This window comes from Neophocaena asiaeorientalis, unplaced genomic scaffold (assembly GCF_003031525.2).
Source record: "Neophocaena asiaeorientalis asiaeorientalis breed wild unplaced genomic scaffold, Neophocaena_asiaeorientalis_V1.1 scaffold2, whole genome shotgun sequence".
Taxonomy (NCBI): Eukaryota; Metazoa; Chordata; class Mammalia; order Artiodactyla; family Phocoenidae; genus Neophocaena; species Neophocaena asiaeorientalis.
In genome coordinates, this window is record NW_020172182.1 from 103,772 (window position 1) to 128,468 (window position 24,697).

At 34.9% G+C, this 24,697-nt stretch overlaps 1 protein-coding gene across 11 annotated transcripts in view; it reads left to right on the forward strand.

Annotated features, from left to right (window-relative positions):
- The window catches only part of SLTM (SAFB like transcription modulator), a 44,617-nt gene that overhangs the window by 6,168 nt on the left and 13,752 nt on the right, over positions 1-24,697 (forward strand). The window contains exons 3-11 of one of the 11 annotated variants that reach the window (XM_024761335.1): positions 5,761-5,825; positions 8,473-8,670; positions 9,571-9,618; positions 17,256-17,283; positions 18,857-19,097; positions 19,722-19,771; positions 21,916-22,034; positions 24,226-24,375; positions 24,590-24,693. In XM_024761335.1, coding sequence (XP_024617103.1) covers positions 5,761-5,825; positions 8,473-8,670; positions 9,571-9,618; positions 17,256-17,283; positions 18,857-19,097; positions 19,722-19,771; positions 21,916-22,034; positions 24,226-24,375; positions 24,590-24,693 — 1,003 coding nt within the window. Of the gene's footprint in view, positions 1-5,739; positions 5,826-8,472; positions 8,671-9,570; positions 9,619-17,255; positions 17,284-18,628; positions 19,098-19,721; positions 19,772-21,915; positions 22,035-24,225; positions 24,376-24,589; positions 24,694-24,697 lie in introns of all 11 variants that reach the window. The other 10 variants (XM_024761276.1, XM_024761295.1, XM_024761270.1 and 7 more) reach the window with 10 other exon arrangements.

The following is a 24,697-nucleotide window of genomic DNA, read 5'->3' on the forward strand; positions in this document are numbered from 1 at the left end:
TTTAACCTTGTCGAGAATTAATACCGGTTCATACCCACTCAAGGTGTTTTGTTGAAGGTAGGTAGAACTTAAATTTTTTCTAGTCTGGAGAATCTGAAAACGGTAACCTTTTATATTCTTCTCCAACTTCTTCAGTCATGCTCAGTCTGCTCTACATTAGAGTCATTTGAGTTTTTAAAAATACAGATACCAGGCTCCTGCCCCCCAGAGAGTTGGTTTTGGTTACTGTGTTGGGGGCCCAGGAATCAGTATTTTCTAAAAGTTCCCCAGGTGATTCGCATGCAGCTAGGGTAAGAACCACTGGCTGCTCTAGATTACTGCTTAAAACTTAGCATCATTTTCATTCATCTCTTTCTGCCTGTCAGTTTGCAATTAGTTCTCTGTTACAGTTTTCAAAACACTTTCACATTGCTTTATTTGATGCTCACAATAATGCTGAGCTAAGCAGTGCTATTTTCTTTTTATTGATAGGATAGAAAAGTAATCCTTTAAGAACTCAAGTTACATTCTTGCTGCCTTTTAAAGTCTTGTGCAAATGCTCACAAGTGTGTGTGGATGTTCAGTTTGGTTGTCTTTAGATGACACAGTTAAGAGATTTTTAAAAATATACATTTGGTGTGTTCCAGATTTATTTTATTATAATGAGTATGAAATATCTTTATGGTAGATTTTTTAAAAATAATAAAATGACCTATTGGATGACTGCTATGTTTAGGACAGTGTGCAGAGCCTTTTAGAAAACTGATTTCATTAGTGAAATACCATTTTAATAGAAGAGAGACTAAAACACATATGCAAATGGTTAACACAAGGCATAGTACGCGATTATTTTAAGATTTCATACAGTTGAGGAGAGGTTGTTGCTGGAAACATCAGTGTTGTTCAGTTTGGCCTGGTCTCTGAGTCTTCCTCCCTCTTATCCACAGAAATTTTATGACTGAACATTTTCTATGTTTCATAGCTTCTGTAAATGTTTAGGGGAAAAGTTACTCAGCCACAAAATTTTTTTAGCAAAATTACTTTAAAATCTACTTGTTAAGTGGATTTTTTGTTTCATTTTGTTTCTGGAGGTATTTCTGAACTTGAAAAGGAAAATTACCAAACCTTGTAAGGACCAGTTTACCTTTGAAGAAGAAAACCAAATTGCCATCCAAAATTCTTTATTGTTAATTCTGAAATACAAACATTCTGAAAATGAAGTTTTTTCTTAAGTTTGGTGGCAAAAGTGAGGCTACTTATAGTCTTGATTTATCCTAATTGATGTTAATATTCATATATTTCATTGCACAAGTGTTTCCGTGATTGATTGAGAGAAACTGTTCCAGAAGCCACTGGGAGGTTTAAATTAAAAAATGGTATAGACACTATTGTACTCTCTTAAAATCTGACAGTTCTGAAACATGTCTGACCCCAGTGGTTTCACTAAGGATTTGTGGACCCATAAAAACAATGCTGCATAATTAAGGAGGTATTCTAGTGTCGTCTTCCTTTGGTGTATACATTTTTACTTTACCATTTTACTTTTGACCCTAAAATCATTGCAGTGAAATTTCAAAATAACTATATGTTACTACTATGATAGTTTGAGATGTGATAAGTAATTTTGCTTCCAGTTTTTATTTCGCTATTCAGACTATCTTTACTACTCAGTTTATTTTCTAGTTTTGTTCCTCAGAGCATTAAAGTTAGGCTTCCGACTACATTGCACTTTCAGTTAGCTTCCTCATCCTGGTGGTGCTACTTTGCTTTGGACCAATTCCCATTTCTGTGGTATATGCCAGATTCCCTGAAGGACAAAAGATTCATTTATTAGTTTGTTGTAGGAGCTTTCATAGCACAGGCTTAAATGGGATATGGGGTATAAACGATTACTGACTGTACAAAAATGTGCCTAAGCTGGTGGTGCTTGTTGAATTAAGTGGGATTTGATTTTTCTTTTAAGTTATTTCTTATCTGTGACATCATAAAAGTTAGGAATCTGTCGATGTACTTTGTAACATCGTTAAAGTTGGAGTTTACAGTCCTTACTGACAGGATGGGGTTGCACATGGTGCTAGTTTGACTGGCATGTCACGTCTTACACCTTCGTCCCAGTGAGGGCTGATAGAAATTCTGAATAGAAATCCAGACCTTGTTTACTGCTAGCATCCAACCTATAACCTACACCATTATCAGTCAGGATATATATAATGCTTGAGTATCTGCTTATTATATAGCATTGTACTAGGTTCTGGGCTGGATGATGACCATCATAGCTTTTTAAGATGTGAATTATTTTTGTATGGTGGAGGGGTGATACTTTTTTTCATAAAGGAAGAAATTACAGTATAGTTTCTAATTCATCATGTGTAAACAAGTGCAGAGTTACAGATCATGAGAGGAGTCAAAAACTAGTGTGTGAAATGTCAGTTTTCTTAAATATTGTGTACCTATCAGGTTATTATTAAAGTTTCATCACTGTATGTTTGAAAATCTCCTCCTTGTGGTTTTTATGCTTACAAGCTTATGACACATTGTGTCCAGTGCTTTCATGTGATACATCTGTTAAAAACAATAAGGGATAGCAAACTTGGACCTTTTTGTGTACCTCTGCCTCTTGTTGCCTGTTTGTCGTGGGGCAAGTTACGTAATTTCTGTGACTCTCACATTTTAAAATTTTATGGATGTGGCTTGTGGAGCCTGTGTTCATGCTAAAAGAGATAACATTTTTAACAACTGGCACATTGTAGCTCCTTGAACATCAATGGTTTTGTGGTTTTTGAGGAGTGGGAATAAGCCTGGGATTAAACTGAAGCGCTACCCTTACTAACTTTGTAATCTGATTAACTTTTCAGCATTAGTTTCCTGTTTTGTAAAATGGGGCTAGTTAAGAGGATAAAATAAATGCATTAATGCACATGAAGCATTTATCCTAGTGTCTGCACTGTGGAAGCTGCTTAAGCAGTGGTAGTGACTGCTGTTGTTGTTTTGGTTGATGTAGTGTAATTTGGTTTTCCTTTAAGTAAACTAAGGCAAGTGAAACTCACCATGGAATGTGCATAGTATATGTAGCTTGTCATTATTATGAGGGCTGCCATTTCAAAGATGGTATCTGTAAATTGAGTTAATTAACCACTGCTTACTAGAATAATGTCTTTTAAGTAGGTCATAGTAAGATGAAGTGGAAAGAATTTAAGACTGGAAAAGAGAAGCCTTGGCTTCCAGTTCTGACAATGCCATTTACTAGCTTTGGGCAAGCTGTATAACCTTGGGTTCATTTTCTCTTTTGTAAAATTGTGATTACCGGCTCTATATACCATGGGGTGCTAGGAAAAATCAGTTGACCTTTTTTTTCTAAGCGCTTTGCGGGACTTCCCTGGTGGCGCAGTGGTTAAGAATCCACCTGCCAATGCAGGGGACATGGGTTCGAGCCCTGGTCTGGGAAGATTCCCCCATACTGCAGAGCGGTTAGGCACGTGAGCCACAACTGCTGAGCCTGCACACCTAGAGCCCGCGCTCCGCAACAAGAGAAGCCACCGCAGTGAGAAGCCCGCACACTGCAACGAAGAGTAGCCCTCACTCGCCACAACTAGAGAAAGCCCGTGCACAGCAATGAAGACCCAAGGCAGCCAAAAATAAAATATAATAAAATAAATTTAAAAAAAATAAAGCGCTTTGCAAATTGTAAATCATTTTATATTTGTAAAGAGTAAATAATATTTGCAAATGATCTGAAGTTCACCCAAAAACTCTATAGGTTATTTGGTGGTGTGTGTGTTGGGGGGTGGAATCCTATAGTTTTATTTTATTTATTTATTTAATTTATTTTTGGCTGCATTGGGTCTTAGTTGCGGCACGCGGGATCTTCGTTGAGCCCTGTGGCTCTTCGTTGTGGTGCATGGGCTTCAGGGCCATGGGGTCTGTAGTTGTGGTGCATGGGCTCTGTAGTTTGTGACACGCGGGCTCTAGTTGAGGTGTGCCAGCTCAGTAGCTGTGGCGCGCCAGCTCAGTAGTTGTGGCATGTGGGCTTAGTTGCCCCGTGGCGTGTGGGGTCTTACTTCCCTGACCAGGGATCAAACCCTCGTCTCTTGCATTAGAAGGCAGATTCTTTACCACTGGACCACTAGGAAGTCCCAATCCTATAGTTTTAAAAAGCTTATTTCTTCTCAAAGGTAGCATCTTTAAAGTTTTTGTATTATGGAACTTTCTCTAAACGTGATAAAACAATTTAGTGAGCTCTTTCTCACCTGATATACTGTTTTCTTTTGTAAGGAAGGAACAGCTCTCTTGTTGCCCTTATAGTAACTTCTAATTTGTATTTTCTCTAAAATATAAATACCACTGAGCTCAACATTTTGTTTCTCTTTTGATTCACACAAGCCCTCAGGGACATGAAGACCTCTTTTACCTCAGTGGATAAAAGAAAACTCTTTACTCTTAATCTTTTCACATATTTGGAAAGGACCAGTATCTTGTTTCACTTTTTTTTTTTTTTTTTTTTTTTTTTTTTTCAAACCACTCCGCCACCAGGGAAGCCCTTGTTTCACTTTTTATCTCTCATTCATGGAAAGGATTTCAAATTGGGAGTAGATGGAAGATAGGAGCTGGTGAGGAGACATGGGAAAGGGAGGCATCCTAACTTTTTTCTTACAGTTACCTCACAACTAAACCCTCTACTCTGGGGGTCATGGAAGCTTGAGACATGGCAACTCCTGTTTTACGCAAAGGAAAAGTTGATTAGTTAGCCTCAGGAAAGAATCATTAACATCTCAAAATCAATAAAAATTTTAAAATTTAATAGTAAAATTTTAGCAGCTGTGATTTTTTTTTTTTTTTTTTTTTTTTAAAAATTTAATAGTAAAATTTTAGCAGCTGTGTTTTTTTTTTTTTTTTTTTTTTTACAGCATTTCTGATACATTATGGGTTATTTAATTAGTAGATTTTTGTGGGCTAGCTTGAAAACACAAACTTTTAGCTTTGGCTCTGTGGAAAACTTTTTTTTCTGATGTGGTTTTAAAACATTTTTAAAATTCCAACCACCAATTTGCAAAGTTTTGAAGATGAGGGTTGGGTCAGGGAGGGCTGTAGTCTATCTAGAAGCTCTTAACAGTTTTTGGTCTGAAGTAATTCCTACTTGCCTTAAATCAGTTAAATCAGTCATTATGTTACGCACCCAGCGCTATTTATATTTAGGCCTTTGGAGAGACACAAAATAAGCATAAAAGCAGTCACTGTACTTAAGGTATTTTTTTAAGTGGTGAAGCAAGATGTACTTGAGAGTACAAGGCAATATCTAATCAGCTGATGGATTGTGAGGTGTCAAGTGTGAGAATTTTATTTTAGAGAAAGCTTGTTGACAAGGAGAACTTAGGGAAGGCTTTATGGGGAATATGAGTCTTGAATTTAGCTATCAGATGTCTGGTTATGTATACAATTAGGAGAGAACTGTTGAAAGGTGCTGCTACTTCCGGGAGAATTGGAGGTAGAGAATTTGAGTGGTGTAAAAAATGTACCTCATATGTCAAGTCGGTTAAGATGATGGGTTCATATGTAGGATTAATTGTACAGTTTATTTTAGTGAAATGAAACAGCATGACATTGTTAATAAAGCTTTTTTTTTGTTTGGGACAGCTGTGGCCAGGTGGTTTATAAGCAGTTGGCATTAGCTTTGTCAGGTGATTTGGGAGTGGAGAGTGGTACCTCGGGGTAAACTTCTCTGAATGTTCTTTGCTTTTAAAGTAATAAAATATTGGTTGTTAGCCCATTTTCCTTCTTTCACAGGTAAAAAACAGGAAGCAGATGAGTTGAGTGGAGATGCTTCTGTGGAAGATGATGCTTTTGTCAAGGTAAAGTGTTAATTACACAGGTTAAGATGTTTATTTTGAGCCTAGCATTTTGCATGATGAATTCATGCATTTTACTGGAACAATAGACACTGAAATAGGTAAAATAATGATAGAGACTTATGTAATATTGTCAATCTTATTAATTCTCATAGTTGAGAAATATAATAAATAACTTTATCTTTAGTTAAATGAGACAAAGCAAAAAATGTTTGTCCGAGCCTTTAAGTAGAAATCTGAGACATAGGGGCCAGAGGAACAGCTACAGGACAATTGTTATCTTAGTTCCTGGACAAGGTACTGCCCATCGCATTAGCTTTCGTATATAACAAACAGAACTTAGAAAAATGTAGTCCCTAAAATGGAGAGAGTTGCTGATGTGTTGCTACTTGGTGAAGATCAGATTAAGAAATTTGTTTTGCCCTTTAAAGATAAGCCAGGTCTTTATTGGCTAAAAAAGAATGTACTTTAAAACTGACCACCCAGAAATATGAAGTATTTTAATTTTAATTGAGGTTGTGGCAGTTCTATATTACTGTTATTTTTAATCATAGTTAGATTTTTGTTTGTTTGTTTTCATTTTAATGAAGTGTGATCTGCTATTTACTGATCATTAGATCTTAGGTAGTGTGGCATTTGCAGGAGTTATTTAATGAGCATAGTTCCTCTTAAATTATGTACATTTACACCCCATGTATTTCCATCTTCTGTGTACAGTTAGGCCATATTGCCATAACATCTTGAGATGTCTGTGTGCTCCACCATGAAGCCAGCTCATGTCCATTCACCCACCCATCTCTCCTATGGTCTAGCTCTCTACCCTCCCTACGTTATACACACACAAGCCACACAGCACCATGCATCTCAACGCTTTGTATCTTGCACTTTGAGGGCAGGCACAGAGAGAAAGAGATGTTTGGTTGAGGAGTTAGCCCTGCAGTCAGATAGTTTAGGAAATGTTTGCTCAGGGATCCATTAAAATTGATGATTGCATGTCTGTAACCAGCTTTCGTTTGAGCATTTAAGAACTCTTCAGTCTTTGTGTTCTTTTATCCTTGTGGTATATCTTCCATTAGGTTTGTTCCTTTGCTCTTATTTTCTCTAGTTATCTTCACTAGTGAGTGCATGATTAAGCCAAAATTACCCATAAGCTGGAAAAGCATTGTGACTTAGTAAAAACCCTTTTAGTTTTCACATTTCTAACTTCCTTTCAGCTCTTCAGTTCATAAAAATGTTTCAGTCGTTTGAAACATTACGAGATGTAATATTGCTGTCTCTTATATGTACTGCAGAGGATGCCTTTGTGTAATTATTAAATGAACCTGGTCTCATAATGTCTAGAAGAACAAAAGAGCTTTTAAAAAAATACTATTTAAATATATCTTCACTCTCTTTATATTTCTTTTTCCCTTTGGAAGTATCCGCGTATGTGATGAATTTGATAGAAATTAAGTGAATATGCTTTCCCTGTTTCTCAGAGTTGGCAATTTTGGAATTTATACAGTAGTGGTGGGTAAATATCACCTATTGCTTAGATACATGAATACTATAGGAATTACTTCTACTTATAGGTGAGGAGAATGGTCAAAGTTGGCACTTCAGAGTAGATGAAGTACCCTCAGTGACTTCCCTTGTGATTTTCTTTTGTTTTGCACCTATTCTTCCACCATCATATAACCAACCACCTACTCCATTTTCAATCCCCTATGTTCCTCCACCCATAGGTAGTGAAGCTGGTTAAACCTCTGTCCCAGAGACGCCCTGCTCCCCAAGCACTCAGTATTCCAAAACAATCGTATTTCTTCTTGGTGCCCACCAGAAATTTCTATTCACTCATTGCAGTTCAGCTATGAATGATTAATAGTTATACCCCTGCACTTTTCCCCTTTTAACTCAGAAACTTTTTGTTAAATCTGCTAGATGTACCATGAGAATAGGAAAGGAGGAAGGGATGTTCATTGCTTTCAACCCTTTCTCTGCAGTTAATCAAAGAGGGAACTAGGCATATTGCTGCTTTTCTTGGTTTCTACTGAGGTACCCTTGTATCCTTAAACTTTGAAGGGCAAACAGATATTCTTTCACAGAGGCAATCCCAACCTATGTTCCCCTGCTTAATCGGCTTTGTGGCATAGTGGTAGATTTCAAAGCTAATACATTTAGATTAATTATTTGCATATTTTCTAAGAACAGACATTGGTGTAACAGTTGGGATTCCTTATTATTAATTGGAAATAAACTTTATATTATCGTATGTAAGATTTCCGTGGTCTTTGAAGTTAAATCAAACTGACATGTGGAGAAAAGAAGTCATTTCTTTGAAGCCGTGTCTTGAAGGATGGCTCATACAAATATGTGATTTGGTAAATATTAAACAACTGGAACTTGAGAGCAATCCAGTTAGTGTGTATGTATTTCAGTGTAAGAGATTTGGGAACTCAGATGCGTAGTTTAATGACCTTGGTTTTAGACCCCCTCTATTTTTAAAGACACAGTTAGTGTGTCCTATAAAATGATTGAACTTTGACTTTGGGAATAATGTCAAAATATGATAAAAGTGAAAACATTTAGAGATGTAAATTACCAAAAAGGTTTGGTGGACAGCCTATAGTACTTTGCCTCGAGTTGTACCAAATTTTCTTACCATTAAAAGGACTGTGAATTGGAGCATCAAGAGGCACATGAACAAGACGGAAATGACGAACTAAAGGACTCTGAAGAATTTGGTGAAAATGAAGAAGAAAATGTGCATTCCAAGGAGTTACTTTCTGCAGAAGAGAACAAGAGAGCTCATGAATTAATAGAGGCAGAAGCAATAGAAGATATAGAAAAAGAGGACATCGAAAGTCAGGTCTTTAGCCAGTTTTTTTTAAAACGTGACACAGTTAAATTAAGTACTAAATAATAAAAACGTATTTTTCTAGTTCAATGTGAAAGTCACAGAACTTTAAAAAAATATATATTTAAAGTTATTTATAAATCACTCAGACTCCTACCATCTAAGATGACCCTTTTATTTTTGCTTATTATCTTCCACATATGTATATATTTTTACCTAGTAGTTATCATGCTATAAGTTGCTCTTCTATATAATATTTTCACATAGCATATCATAATGACTTCATAATTCTTGTGTTACACCACAGTTTATTAGACTGTTTTCTATGTGTCTAATAGCTACTCCTTTAATTTGGGATATTTAAGTTGTTTACTACCCTGCTATGAATGAGTGTACCAATCTAACTCTGACCTTGCTAACATTATAAGGTGGTAGTTTTGGTTTGTTTTGTTTTTACTACTTTAGAAGATATAAAAGACTAGTTTGCATTTATTTGGTTGTTATCAAGGGTGGGGAAATTACTTATGAAGTTTTAACTTAAAAGCATATAATTTTTAAATCTTTTCTTTGAATGAAATAGATCATTTGTCCTGCTTTGAAGTGTGTTAGTACATCTTAAGAAAATCAAGGGATTAGGGGGTCAGTATTCATACTTAGAACACTTCGTTCTACCTAGCCTAATAAATGAAGGGCTCATGAAGGACATTTTTCTAATTCTTTTATCAATGTGACTAAGCATTTCTGTTGGCATAAAAAATATAGCCTGAATTATTAAGCATTGACTTAGGACCCATGGTATCCATAGACCCTGCACAGAACATGAGGCAAGTGATAATCGGGTATAGCATAAAAGCATTCTCATGTTACCCAGATATTTTGTAAAGCAAAGCTATTGTATACCCTTTTACTTAGGAAATTGAAGCTCAAGAAGGTGAAGATGATACCTTTCTAACAGCCCAAGTAAGTTTACATTTAGTCCTATGAATTTGATATTGTGGGTGGAAGGGCTTGGAAAAGGAATCTTATTTTGACTTCATAATTCTTTAATTCATAAAATTGCCTTAAATTTAATACTGAGTTACTTATGTGGTATATACAAAATACTTTAAAGTGGCAGCTGAAATTTCTGTTGCCATAGAGGTAATTGGAAGTTTTTACAACAACGTTCCTACCATTTTCAAAATAAAAATAAAAACAGTCTATCCTTTGTATAAAACATGACTAGTTACCAGTCTTTTGGGAAGCCTTCACACTCCTTGATTTTTTTTGGTCACTTTGGTATAAAATAAATCATTTAAAAGTACTAATATCCTTTTCAAAGCTTTAGAATTTTGTTAATTTAACACTCCTAGGATGGGCATAGTATAAAAATGATAAGAATCTCTGTTCAATTAATTTACTTGGGGTATGTATGTATGTATGTGTGTGTAGAAAATGACAACTCTTCTATTCTGTATTAGATTTTGTTTTTGGTATATGTGATACGCATAGTGTACACTTTAAAGTACGACGTACAGATGCTATAAACACATTTATAGCTCAATTTCTCTACTAAAAAATTATCCTTTGTCTTTTTCTCATATCTGTACTCAAGAATGCCTTGTTCATGTACCCTCTTTAAATAGTATACTTTCAAATAGAGATAGGGATTCCCTCTGTTTACGAGATTTAGAAAAAATAGTGATCCAGCTGTGTTTTTTCCTCATTCTAATATTTACTGGAAGAGTGTATAATGGGGCGTATATTCACAGACTGCTTAGCTGATTGCCTCTGGTCATGCCTTCTTTCCTGCAGCTCTCTTGCCTTTGAAATGCTGGTGAGGCTATACATTGGCTCTCTGTGTTTATTGCAATGGGGAGAAATTGCATTCCTGGGAGAAATGTTTTTGGTAATTTGGAATATTCAGGAAGGAAATATTAGGACTCCGAAAGTCTGTAGACTTGTCCCCCATACTATCCTCAGGTGCATTCATTTCTGAATGATGGAAAGTAGATGAGGAAGATCAACTCCCAGATGGGAGGAGTACCTTTTATAGATTACTAATTTGCAAAAAGGTAAAGTTGAACTCTTCATATTCTCTGGCAATGAGTTTTTTAATTTTCATCAAGGGCCTCTCTTACAGTTGCACAGGTTGTGACTATGTGAAAGCATCACATCTAAGGGTCCCCATTCTCATAATAGATTATATGTTTATTGTAGAAATTTAACAGATAGAAGTATCTTAAGGAATGAGTGCCTTTTTCTAATTTTTGCAAATTTTTATGGGCTAGATTTGGCCTTGCTCCCATTCCATCCTGAGAATGAAATAACACATATACTTCTCATCAAGGGGCAAGTTTTGCTTTATCATATCAAAAGGAAGGTTACATCTTCAGAGAAGTTTTAAGTAAAATGACCTTTTTCCTCTTCCTAAATGATGTATAGTGGAATATCTAGAAATATATATGAATGTATCTGAGTTCCATCATGATCTGCTGCTTCTAAACATGACTAATGAATGTATTGTCTTACTACGTGTGTTAAGGAATACTGCATAGAGTGTACTCATCACACAGCTTCTGCTGTTATCAATTCACGGGCAGTATTATTTCATCTATACCTCTGTTCACTTCCGCTTTTCTGGATTATTTTGAAACAAATTCCAGACATCGTATTTCACTTTAAAAATTTCAGTATGTAAAAATTTCAGAACTCTTTTATTTTTTACATTATTACTCCTAAAACACGATTTTTAATATCTTCAATTACTCAGTTGTCCAAAATTTTTTTAAAAAACAGGTTTTATTTGAATCCAGATACAGATAAGATCGAGACATTGTGATCGATTGAAATGTCTTTTAGGCCTCTTTTAATCTCTAGGTTTTCTCTCCATCTTTTTTCCCCTACTATCTTATTTGTTAAAGAAATTGAGTTGTTTATCCTATAGAACAAGAGTTGGCAAAGTTTTTCTTAAAAGGCCAGGTAGAAAAGGCCATTAGCCGTTGTGGGCCATATGGTCTGTCACAGCTATCCAACTCTGCCATTGTAGTGTGAAAGCAGCCACAGACATTAGGTAAATGAATGGAGATGGCAGGTTCAATAAAAATATTTACAAAAAGAGCATCTAGCATAGTTTGACAAGTCATAGAGCTTCCAAAGTCTATATTTTGCTGATTACATTCCTATGGATTCGTTCAACTCTGTTTACTGTATTTCCTGTAAGTTGGTAAGTTGGTTATAGGATCCAGAGGTTTACTATCTGATTCCTGCACCCCCATCTCCATCCCCGCAAGACATACAGCTAATTTCCAGGTAGTGTTGTATTCTTCTATTTGGATACACATAATGTTTGACTGTATCTTCTTGGTGATGGTACCAATCATTGATGATCCATACTGCACTGGTTATTTAGGGAGATCAAAGTGGTGATATTCTAATTCTGTCATTTTTTTCTTTATTTGTTAGCTGGAATGTTCCTTGGAAAGAGAAACTTCTCACCTGCTATTTGGTTACCCCGTGGTACCATTTACAAAGAAAGGCGGGATATATGTTTGATTATTTTTCTTTTATTTACCGATTTTCAAAATAATGAGCTGGTTCATGAGCATCTCCAGTAGTGACTAATGAGGTTCTTTTTTTTTTTTTTCTTTTTCTCCCATAGTTTCATTTTGAACTCATGGACTTAAATATTTTTAATGTATTTCAGTCCATTGTAGTTATTATCCTTATTAATGCTCAAATTGTCCCATCTGTAGCCAGTGAGAACCTCTTCAAGTTGGCTTTTGAGTCCTTTCAACATGATCCTAGTAGTCTTTGCTTCTGTGCTTTCTGGTAAAGATGTTCCATTTCCTGCTCCAGACCTGTAATTAGCCATTTTTTCCTTTTAGTGGTAAATGGTATTTCAAGACAATAATCTCCATGGTAGGGGTATTCATTGCCATTGGGTTATTCATGTTTTCTAGGCCTTTTCAATGTACAGTGCTAGAGAATGTGTTTTTTGTTTGCTTGTTTTTGTTGGTTTTTACTTCTAAGATAAAATAGATTTTGAGTTCATAAGGATACTTCTAAGTTAATTATTTTCTTTATCTCACAGTGTATATACAATAGTCCTAGAATGATAATACCAACACCGCCACCAGTGTGATTTCTGAAAATAATTTAAGGTTTTTCTCCCCAGTTGTCTCTCCTAAGGATGTACCCCTCTAGGAACAAACAAATCACTGTGTTTTAGACTAGTCTTCTGTATGATCACCAACTAATACATATTTAGGTTGACTTGTTTCATTTTATTTTCAATGTTTAAGTATTGTTTTTTAAAAAATTTAATCTGTAACTTCTTGTGAGTCTATAGTTATTTCAAAATAAAAAGTTATAATTCTAAATTTAATTTTATAATTATTTAAAATATTTACATGGTTCCAAAGTCAAATCTAAAAGACAGGATATATTCCAAAAAGTCCCCTTCACCCGTCCCTTTATTGGTGAACTTTCTAAAATTCAGGATTTATCCTTTTATCACTTGTTTTTAAAAATATAAGTAAATAGGCAGTGCCTTTGTATAGCGATATATTTATTTAAAGCCAGTCTTCAGGCTTTGACTTGAAGCTTAAATCTTTAGCTCTCAGGTGTTAGCCTCTAAGCAGTTTGTCATACCAGGTAGAATTTGGTTTGCATTCTGTTAGTTACTTATAATATTGTGAGTTTGGGCATGTTTTCTTAGTCAATTTCTATGTCTGTAAAATGAACATTGTAAGTCCTACCTGCTAGAGTGATGTGAAGATCAATCATATACCCTGGCACATAGTGCATGTGTAGTTAGTGGTTACTTGTAGTATTGTTTTACTTGCTTGAAGGTATCAGTTACTTGAGAATTGTTTGGAAAATTTTCTCCAAAATGTTTGTATTTGGTAATGCTTTAATTCTTAAAAATTTCCTCTAGTGTCAATCTTGTCAATCTTCTATGATTGCATCATGTATATTCCTTTTTCCATTTGCCTTTGCCCCTAATGTGTCATTAACTTGAAGGGCCTTCCCTTTTTTTGTCATACGAAGTCTACATACCTCTCAAAGCCAGACTTATCTCTGTCTCTTCCATAAAGCTCTCTCTCATGTAGTGCTTTACTGTTGACAGAGAACTTTTTACACCCCTTATCTTATTTAATTCTATATATCCTATTTAGGTCATATGTTATCTCTGTTTTATAGGTAAAATTCACCTAGGTAGATGACACTACCACAGAGTAAAACTGTTTTAGTGGTAAAGACAGAATAAATAACTACGTCTCATGGTGCCTAGTCTGGTATTCTTTTAACTAAATGACTCCACACTTGTAATTGTTGTTTTCTGAATTCCATTGTACTTACACAGTGCTGCAGTTAGTTCAGTCCCTCCACCTAAAAACAGTAGTGTCTTACACTACATTTATTCAGTAAATTCATTCAACAAATATTTGTTAAGTGCTTATTATGTGCCAGGTATTTTGTATTTCCCACAGTCTTTAGGGTATTGCCAGATAGATAGCAGGTAGAAGGTTTAGGGTTATCTTGAAGGTTTATTGTAAATTAGTCAGACTGAATACAGTGTTTATATACAAGTCAGGGGAAAGGAGGCCTTCCAGAAGAGGTCTTCTTACTTGGTTCATATATGTACATGTATCACAAGATTAACCTAGGGGAAGGTAATAGAATGGGTATATAGTAAACACTGTTAACTGAAAAACAAGTCCTAGGCTTGTCTTTATCTCTCACGAGTCATTGCTGCTCCTAGAATGAAATAAAAATAGAGAAGCTTTCTGTATTAATTTTCACATTTGACTTAAGGGTTGTAGATCCCATTACAAAGATAAACAGCATGAACATTATAGACATTTGTTTTCATTTTCGTATGTGAAATACATTTTTTCAAGATTAGCACAAAAAGTAGTTAATTTAAAAGGATGCTTTTCATTGTGGTTACTTATTTACCATATTCCTTATTCTGAAAAAACATCTGTTTTCAGTGGAGGAAAATGATTTTCAAATAAGGTACATGTCACGTCTGTGCCTATATATCATTTACAGGGAAAAATTTCCACTGTCTTTCTTGTATTTCTTGGTTTGTTTCTTTATTGTAAGGAATGGTTTAACCTTAGTAGTGAGTGCTATGTTTACTGCACATACTGAACAATAACGCAAATATGCACGAGTGTGTGGCTCATGTTTTCTACTAACCCTAGTTGTTTTTGTGCTTCACTCCCATTGTAATCAGTTTGTTTTCTGGAAGTTGGCTCAGACTCCTTTCCTAGGGACATTTAAGTATATGTAATAAGGCTAGTGTTACTACTATTTTGAGAAACTAAAGTTGTGAAACCCTTCAGAAGACCTGTTGAGTAATTAGGATAGATACCTAAAAACTCTTGAGCAAAGTAAGGCAAACCTTACCAATTATTTTAGCAGCTAGAAATAACATTTCTAATTGGCAGAAAGATTTTTACATCACAGTATTTTTAAAAATTTTACTTTTTTTAAAATGGCAAATACTTTGGCCATTTTTTTTTCTTGAACATATCAATATTGCATCTCTAAAACAATATCTTGGAAGTGGTGTGCTGTTGTATCACAGGTAGATAAAGGAGAGGCAAGTTGCATTCTTTAAGTTACTTTATTCTGCTTTTAAGTAAAAGTTGAGATATTCCAGTTTATTTATCCCTCTGAGATAAATGACTAAAAGAGTTTGGGAGAAAAAGACTTATCAGTAATTCCAGCATAACTCATCCTTCCTTTGCTGCCACTGCCTACCACTCCACCCAAGCTAAAGCATTTTTCTTTCCTTTCCGGATGTTGCACATTAGAAATGTAATGATTAAAACTAAATTCCAGCATAACAATTAGGAGCTTATTAGAGCACAGTATAATGGACTTATATAATAATAGGGTTCATATTGCTGTCAGTCAGTAATCTACTTGTTCTGGACTATTTTACTTCCTAAGCTTATGGCTTAATTGTTTTAGTGTTTTCAGTTTCCTTCATGTTACTTTAGTTTGCAGTACAATTGGTCATTCCCTAATTGGGGCACTTATGTGTTAACTTAAAGTTGAAAAAATATTTTAAAAATGACTTCTCAGAAATATGTGTGTTACCCAAATGTTAATTTTGAGCATATGGTAAAATATTTGACATTTTTAAGGAATGCATGCTTTTATATGAATCTAAAATTGTGTTATAAGATTAATGCGGCATTTAAAATTTTGTTTACAGTTCAGTTTTGCCTTCAGTCTAATTTCCCTGCTAGGCTGTCGCTCTAAGGCACCGTTCTTAAAGTGTAGTCCCTGGACCAGCATCAGCGTCACTGAAACTTGTTAGAGATGCAGATTCCCAGGCCCTACTCCAGACTTGAATCAGAAACTCTAGGGTTGGTGCTCAGCAATCTCAATCTCAATCCCAAGTCCTCAGGGGATTCTGATACAGACTCAGAGTTTGAGAACCACTACTCTAAGGCTTCGTGTACGGTAGCTTCACACCACCTTGACTAAAAACAATCTACTTCTACTCAGCTTTTATTTTAAAAGTTATAAGTTAAAACATTCCTTAATTTTTTTCCATTACTGAGATTATAATGCATATTACTAGCTTATTTGTTATGATCTTTAATTTTGGGAAATGTTGTTTCTATTTTGCTATAATTCAGTTATTTTTGTAGTATTAGCTTGGTGTAGAGTAAATAAAGATTTTCCCCTCTGTGCTATTCTTGTTTTCAAGCCAGCACATGCTTAATTTTAGATTACGTGATGTCACAAATTTTAAAATTGAAATATCACATATTTTAAAATTAAAGCCAATCATTTAAAAAATTGTGTTACTTGTTTTGATTACCTTAGCACAAATACCATTTTTAAAGTGGCTGACCACCATTGTATATGAGACAGCTTATGAATTCATTTTAACAGATTAAAAAGAAATGAAGAACTTGAAACTACTCTTGTAGTCATTCTTACTTCTGAGATGCCTAAGAAGGGAGTGTTTTTTGTTTATTTATTTTATTTATTAATATGCATTCCATCCCTTGAAAAGTATATGTTTTCATGTTAGATTTTCTGGTACATTTTGAATAGTATGCCCTAAGAGTGCCTTTGAGCCGAGTCATGTAAAATAATCAGGGCAGGCTTTTTATTGGCATCTTTTTGCATCCTCTTTTTTTGGGGCGGTGGGGGGCCCGCGCCTCACGGCTTGCGGGATCTTAGTTCCTAGACCGAGGGTCGGACCCGAGGCCCAGCAGTGAAAGCGCCGAGTCCTAACCACTAGACCGCCAGGGAATTCCTAGTGGCTTTTTGATATGAGTAAGAGTCTGGTTATTTAAACTAGTTTTGAGTAGTGAAACTAAGTAATCCAGTTCATTGTTGATATAATCATTGACAGATTTGCCTGTTTCCTTGTGTAAAATCATGTATACCAGACATATGCTACATTTCTGTAAATGTGTTTTGGTTCAGTTCCGATTGGAATATCCTGTATTTGTTAGTGATAGGCGTCTCTAATATTATTAAATCATTCAGCAATCAAACTTGATAGATCTTGTACTATTACTGAAATCCAGTTTTAAATGAATTCATTTTACATTTGATTATTCTTTGAATTTCAGGATGGTGAGGAAGAAGAAAATGAGAAAGGTATGTTTGATGCTAAGTAGAGTTTAAAAATTGGTGACGTTTAGAAAAACAGTAAATTATGTGAAAAGAAAACATTCCTTATTTGAAATCTTATTTTTGAAATGAGTTTATTTTCAAATTTATCAACTTAGTGAATTAAGGTATCACCTTGATTTTATTTTTCAATTGGTTTTAATTTTTTTTTTAACACTTTAAAGATATGTTCTAACTTAATGGTACATATCAGTTACTGTAGTGGACAATGCCATTTTTTACTTAACCCAATTTAAAATTTATTTTTAAAAATAACTCCTAGCATACGGTAAGTTGATTACATTCTTAAGACTGGCACTGCAGTAACTCATACGTGCTTATTGGGAGTCCTGGTATGTAATGGATAATTAATTTTACAATTAGCCCTAAAAATGTTGGGTGACCAGGAGACTGACTTTTTGTTTGCTGCTTAGAGAAATTTCATACAGTCTTCTGACAGTTTCAGTAGTTTAGGAGAGCTATCTCATCCAATACCATTGCAGGGACACCAGTAGCAAAATACGTGGTCAGTATGAGGTTTATGGAAGAGTTCTTGGAAAGACGTCAAAGGATCCTCCTACTTTGGACTAGAAAGGACATGGAACAGGGTTCTAAGCAAGAAAGAATAAAAAACCTAGAAGAAATGATGAAGTAAAGCTACCAGCTGAAAATCTCAGATGCCCGAAGCCTTTCTATTTTGGGGGAATGCAAGACATCTTTGAAGATGGTAATTGCAGGACTGACTGGACAGGATGAAGCCTGGAAATAACCACTTTCCTAAACGTTAATGGAGCAGGCCATCTTTGGAGCCTCCTGTAGCAGTTTTCCATGTGATTCTGGACTACACAAGAACTGAATAAGAAGAGCGAAAAAGATGAGGCCCTGAATACTTTGAAGACCGATTGGTATCCTCAGACTGTGACCTTTCAAGACGTCACCATTGGAGTTATGAAGGTCACAAGAGTTAAATCCCAAGATAATTTGAACATTGAATACCAAATCTGCACATCTGTCACTCTCTCATGGAGGAAAAAAATCTTCCATATGCCATTAACTTATAACCAGAAATGAAGAGCTGGTATCCTCAGGATGGAACCACTTCTTCACTTTTGTTATTTGGTATTTGTATTTAGAGATCATTTTTTTCCATGAAGAATAAGTGATCCTGGGTAAAGGATTGTTTATGTTAGTTAATACCCTTGTGTTTTTCTTCCTAACCTTCCATCAGTGCTAATAACTGGCTTTATATTTTCTAGGTCCTATTCTAGCTTATGAATATGAAATTGTTTAAACTTCTTGTTTTGCCGTATTTATTCCTGTTAAATCCTCTTAGATATAGCAGGTTCTGGTGATGGTACACAAGAAGTATCTAAACCTCTTCCTTCAGAAGGGAACCTAGCTGAGGCTGATCACACAGCTCATGAAGAGATGGAAGCTAATACGACTGTGAAAGAAGCTGAGGATGACAACATCTCGGTCACAATCCAGGCTGAAGATGCCATCACTCTGGATTTTGATGGTGATGACCTCCTAGAAACAGGTAAAAATGTGAAAATTACAGATTCTGAAGCAAGTAAGCCAAAAGATGGGCAGGACGTCATTGCACAGAGCCCGGAGAAGGAAAGCAAGGATTATGAGATGAATGCGAACCATAAAGATGGTAAGAAGGAAGACTGCGTGAAGGGTGATCCTGTCGAGAAGGAAGCCAGAGAAAGTTCTAAGAAAGCAGAATCTGGAGACAAAGAAAAGGATACTTTGAAGAAAGGGCCCTCGTCTACTGGGGCCTCTGGTCAAGCAAAGAGGTTTGTTTTTCTATGTCAGTTCTTTACGATACTGAATTCCAGCATTCAATAAGATCACTCTACATTAAGGGGGTGGCTTCAAGACCATGTACAGTAATTAGTACTTATGATCCTGCCTATAATATTTTTGATCGTCATAAGTTACTTTTAAAAAAAAATTCAAGATCTTCGTAATATGCAGTGTGTCCTACTGATTGCATTGTCGAATTGTCAGCATATATTTGGTTTTTTTGTTGTTGTTTTTTTTTTTCAAATTGACAATTTTTTTGTGTTTTATTTTTAAAAATCCTTGTGATGATGGTTAATGAACAACTATCAGTCCTAAGAACACAAAATGAAGTCAAGTCCCAGTCCTGAAATCTGGAGAAGATGGCCATATATCCACTGAATAGAATTGTCAGAAAATCTAGATCTTCAGGCATCTTGGGGAAAATCAGTCCAAGAATCCTAAGGGAATCATTTGATCAAATAACCTAATCTAGGCCTTTGGAATTATTAATTTGTATGAATAGCACTATTTGAAATATAGTCAATGTCAAGCTGTTCGATTTTTGTTCTTTTGTTTTTTTCTGTTGTGTTTTTTTTTTTTTTTTTCAATTTTCTTCTGGTGATTTGCTTCTTTAGCTCTTCAAAGGAATCTAAAGACAGCAAGACATCATCCAAAGATGACAAAGGTAATGGATTTCTTTCCCTGTTTATTTCAGTGGTAAATTGCATATTTTCATTAAAAAGTAATAATTGCCTGGGGTTTGTTTCCTTTGACATTATTTAGTCCTCAAAAATTGACATACTAAAATTTTTCGATGGCCTTTATGTAAACAATGGAGTTAGATTACAGCAAATTCTCAGTGTGATTAAAGCATTACTTTCTTAATTACTTAATTTGTAAACTGGTATGAATTTGCTTAAAATATATTTGGTCTGTGTTTTTTACGTTGTGTTCTAAGCATCTGTATGGAATATTCATATAACAGATATTTTGTTTTCTTATAATTTCAAGTATTTTATCTTTGATTGCAGTCACTTTTAACCCCTGTACACCACCACAGTCTTTTCCCTTTCTGTCTAGTAGGAAATATGGTATAAACAGTATTTGTGTGTATTTGTGGAGCTGAAAGAAAGTCAGTCTCCTAACGTTTGGTTTTACTTTCTTGATTCTTTAAATCAGGGCACACTTCTGTTAATAGCCAGTTATACAGTATTTTAATTCTTCGGAATTTACTTCCTATTTGACTTATTTTGCATTGATGAGAGTTTAATGTAGAAAAGTAGTTTTATTTTAATTTTTGTGAGCTTAAAGGTGCATTATTTGATTACTTTTTGTTACTGGGAAGTCTCAGTCTCAGTTTGTCTCCTGGTCATGTGCTTTAGTGTCATCTTGTATATGCTGTATACTTGAAAAATATTTCTTGTGTTCTAAAAAAGCATTTTAAGGGAAAATAACACCATTTAGGTACTACAGATTCTGAAAATGCCTCGAGTGCCTGAAAAAGTAATGTGTTCCTTATACTTTTTTTTAGTATATTTTGTTGGTATATTTTAATAATTAGAAATTTTAGTGATAGGTTTAGTAATTGACAATTAATTAATTGCATTACCCACATTCCTTACAGTTTGGTTAATGGATAAGATATAATAAATGTATTAAATGTTATCCTTTAAATTTAGAAGACTAGTGTAGTCTTAATTAAATGTTAACTTTTTCCTGTCATCTCTCTGTAGTTAGAGAAGTACGTGGGCCTAAATGTTACTGGTAAAATAAAAAAGATACATAAACTTCCAGTTAACATTTCATAGCAGATCGCTTGATAACTACATTTCTTAAGAACACAGATGCAGCAACCATTAATATTTAAAATATTTGAGTCAGGCATGTGTTGTCTCATAAGTACGCTGACAATAGTTCTTCAACTAAAACTTGTGGCTTGTAATTTTTAAAGCATTAAACATTTTACTCCAATAATGCAAAGTTATAAAAATTGTTACTTTTGTTTGCCTAGATACTGTTTCCCTTAGAGTGGGTAAGAGTTGTTTTCCAAGTAAAGTCAAATGAATGAAAATTCCTTTTTTATAATAGCACATTTGAAGTAAAGCACTGAAGGATGACTGACCAGGCCTGTATTTTAAGAAATGGCATTTATCTGTATGAAACCATAATTTGTGTATGGAAATAGTGCAGAAATAATACATATAACCATTTACCTATTCTAAAGGATTTTGAGGTCTCTGATCTTATTTTTGTAAGTGATTTTAGAAGATTTTTTTTTTTTTAAATACAGAGTTATCCAGCTGCGTGTAATTCCCACTTTCTCTTACCCTTTCTCTGATAGAGAATGAAGGTGAACTGTGGTTGGCTAGTCTTTGTTATTAAACATTCAGATTCTTGAAAACAGTTTATCCCTTTGTTTGACTTTTCCCTTTGCGCTCCCAAGTTTCTCAGGAGCTAAAGCCCACCACAGATGTAGGTAATTAAGCAGTCTGTACATTCCTAGATAACTACTTCCTGGTTCCCTGTATTCAGTGCAGTGGTTGAGTATAAGTTATTGAGCTTAACAGCAGAAGTCCAAGACATGTAATTTATTTTTTTTGCCTACTTTGTCTTAAAATTCGTGCAGTAGGAAATGTACAAATGTTCAGACATGTTTGTATTATCTCTTATTGTGTTTGATTTTAATAATAGATGTGTAGGATTTTGATGTAGTAAAGTTGTATTATCAACATTAGAGGGTATTATAATTTTGGAAGAATATGGCCCTAATAATTGTGTTAAAAAATTCCAATTGAGATACTTAAACTTCTGATATTAAATCTATTCTAGGAAGTACAAGTAGTACTAGTGGTAGCAGTGGAAGCTCAACTAAAAATATCTGGGTTAGTGGACTTTCTTCTAATACCAAAGCTGCTGATTTGAAGAACCTCTTTGGCAAATATGGAAAGGTACATTCTTTTTACCTTTTTATCCATCTTTCTGGTATCTCCATTTTAAATAGAGGTTATATTCAAAACAGTATATATAAAATCTAGTTTCTTGTCTCTCTTAGGACTGTTACAGGCATAATTATTGAGTTCTGTAGTAATGGTGAGTTTCATCATATAATCTCACTCTGAGCCCTGGGAATCTTCTATTAAGAGCTCATATTTTGAGCCCATTTAAGCCAAGGATTTTGATTCATCACATTCATCATGATATTTCTTGGACCTAGAATTGCTGAGGCTGATCTGGTCATCTGGAAAATATAGGTAGATTAATATTAGGCAATGGGATATAGAATATGAGGGAAAAAACCCCAAAACTGATGTGGTCCTTCTCATTATACAAATTCCAGTACAGTGGTGGTGAAAAATGTAAAACTGGTGAAACTTAATCAGAAGTTTTGATATGTGCTGTGAAGGAAGAGTGCAGGGTGTTAGCAAAGGGAGGCTTTACTGTGGTTGGTTCATCAGGAGAACTTTTTCTGGCATATGAGGGGAGCCCTAACAGAAGAGAAAAATAGTCAATGATTAAATGAATTGAATATTTAAATAATGTCTGTTGAATTAAGTTGCAGTTGATCTGCATCCCTTAGGGCACTCACTATTTTCTACTTTACATTTTAGTGTACAGTATATTGATACATCGTATATAACCTACTCTGCTGTAAACTCTTTGATAGCAGGGATCTTTATCTACTATACTATGTGTGCACATGGTAGGCTTTCAAATATTTATTAAATTAATGACCATTAACAGTAAATAGCCATTAATGAGTGTTACAAAAATCTATCTTATTGATTTTAGGAGTTTTTTTTCTTCTTCTAATTAGAGAGTTACCTGCACATTAAGGAGGTTCTTGTAGATGTCAGATACAGAACACTGAGAATTGTGGTCCCATGATCAGCTGTGGTGTAGTTTTGGTTCTATTTTCAACAATTTATTGTTAGAGCTGTAAAAACGGTATTTTGATGTTGGCATTTGTTAGGATTAAAACTATATTAGGAAACCATGTACTTATAACAAGGACCTCGGGCTTAAGAATTAAGCTGTTGTTGGGGCAAGTCAGTGTTTCCCAGAGTTGAGATAAAAGCTGATTGCTACCAGCTACCTACACCATACAGCCTCCTAAATTCCTTACGTTCCTCTTCCTGACACTGCGTCCCTGTTCCTATTTATTCAGCACTGCATTGTTCTCTCTCGCTTTTCTTCTCACTCATCCACCCCTGCCTTGTCTCTCTTATTCATTTTATAGAATTGAAATTATTTGTCACTTTTATATTGGTATACATTTTAAAAGTACATAGATGGGAAGTGTGTCTTTTTAGGGTGTTTTTTTTTAAAAATTAATTTATTTGTTTTTATTTTTGGCTGTATTGGGGTCTTCGTTGCTGTGCGCGGGCTTTCTCTAGTTGCGGCGAGTGGGGGCTACTCTTTGTTGCAGTGCACGGGCTTCTTGTTGTCATGGCTTCTCTTGTTGTGGAGCATGGGCTCTAGGTGCGCGGGCTCAGTAGTTGTGGCGCACGGGCTTAGTTGCTCCACGGCATGTGGGATCTTCCCAGACCAGGGCTCGAACCCATGTCCCCTGCATTGGCAGGCAGATTCTTAACCACTGCGCCACCAGGGAAGCCCTAGGGTGTATTTTTAAGGTTGCTTTTTTACATGTGGCAGATTCTTTATTTTTGAAAGACCCATTATAGAAAAGTGTTAACACTTATCTAGACACTTTCTAGGAACTTAACCCTTTTTGTTTTAATATCTTTAAGAGATTCAGGGTGAGCCTTTGATAGGGAATTTTTGACCCAAATCTAATTGAAAATATTATTTCTTTGCTTTTGTTAATTGTGCCATTACTTCATTGATGTGACTGTGTTTTGGCAATGTATTTGAAAGGAAAAAAAAGGAAATAACTAAAAGCAGGTTAAATTGCTTTTTGACATTTTAAATTGTTCCCCTGAACATTTACTGAGTACTTACAGGCAAGGTAGATGGTGATCATAGAATAATATATGTCCTAAATTTATCCTTTATCCTGAATTTATACATCCTGAACATATCCTTTAATTTGAATAGTCTTCATTCTGAAGTTTAATCTATTTAGAAATGTATGTGGTTATAAAGTTGTGAAACTTTCTAAAGTATAATCTCATTTTACAGGTTCTGAGTGCAAAGGTAGTCACAAATGCTCGAAGTCCTGGGGCCAAGTGCTATGGCATTGTAACTATGTCTTCAAGCACAGAGGTGTCCAGATGTATTGCACATCTTCATCGCACTGAGCTGCATGGACAGCTAATTTCTGTTGAAAAAGTAAGCTTGCTTAAGTGTTTATAAAAGGGAGGTTACTTTGAGGGCTAGTAATTTTCAATTTAAAGATGTTACACTGGTAGGGAGTAGAAATAGGAATGATTTTTAATTTTATATATTCATTTCTGTTTTCCAAATTTTCTACCATCAACATACTTTTTATAAATATAAAAGTGTAACGTTAAAACACATATTTTTTTCTGTTTAAACCTTTCAGGTTAAAGGTGATCCTTCTAAGAAAGAATTGAAGAAAGAAAATGATGAAAAGAGTAGTTCAAGAAGTTCTGGAGACAAAAAAAATATGAGTGATAGAAGTAGCAAGTAA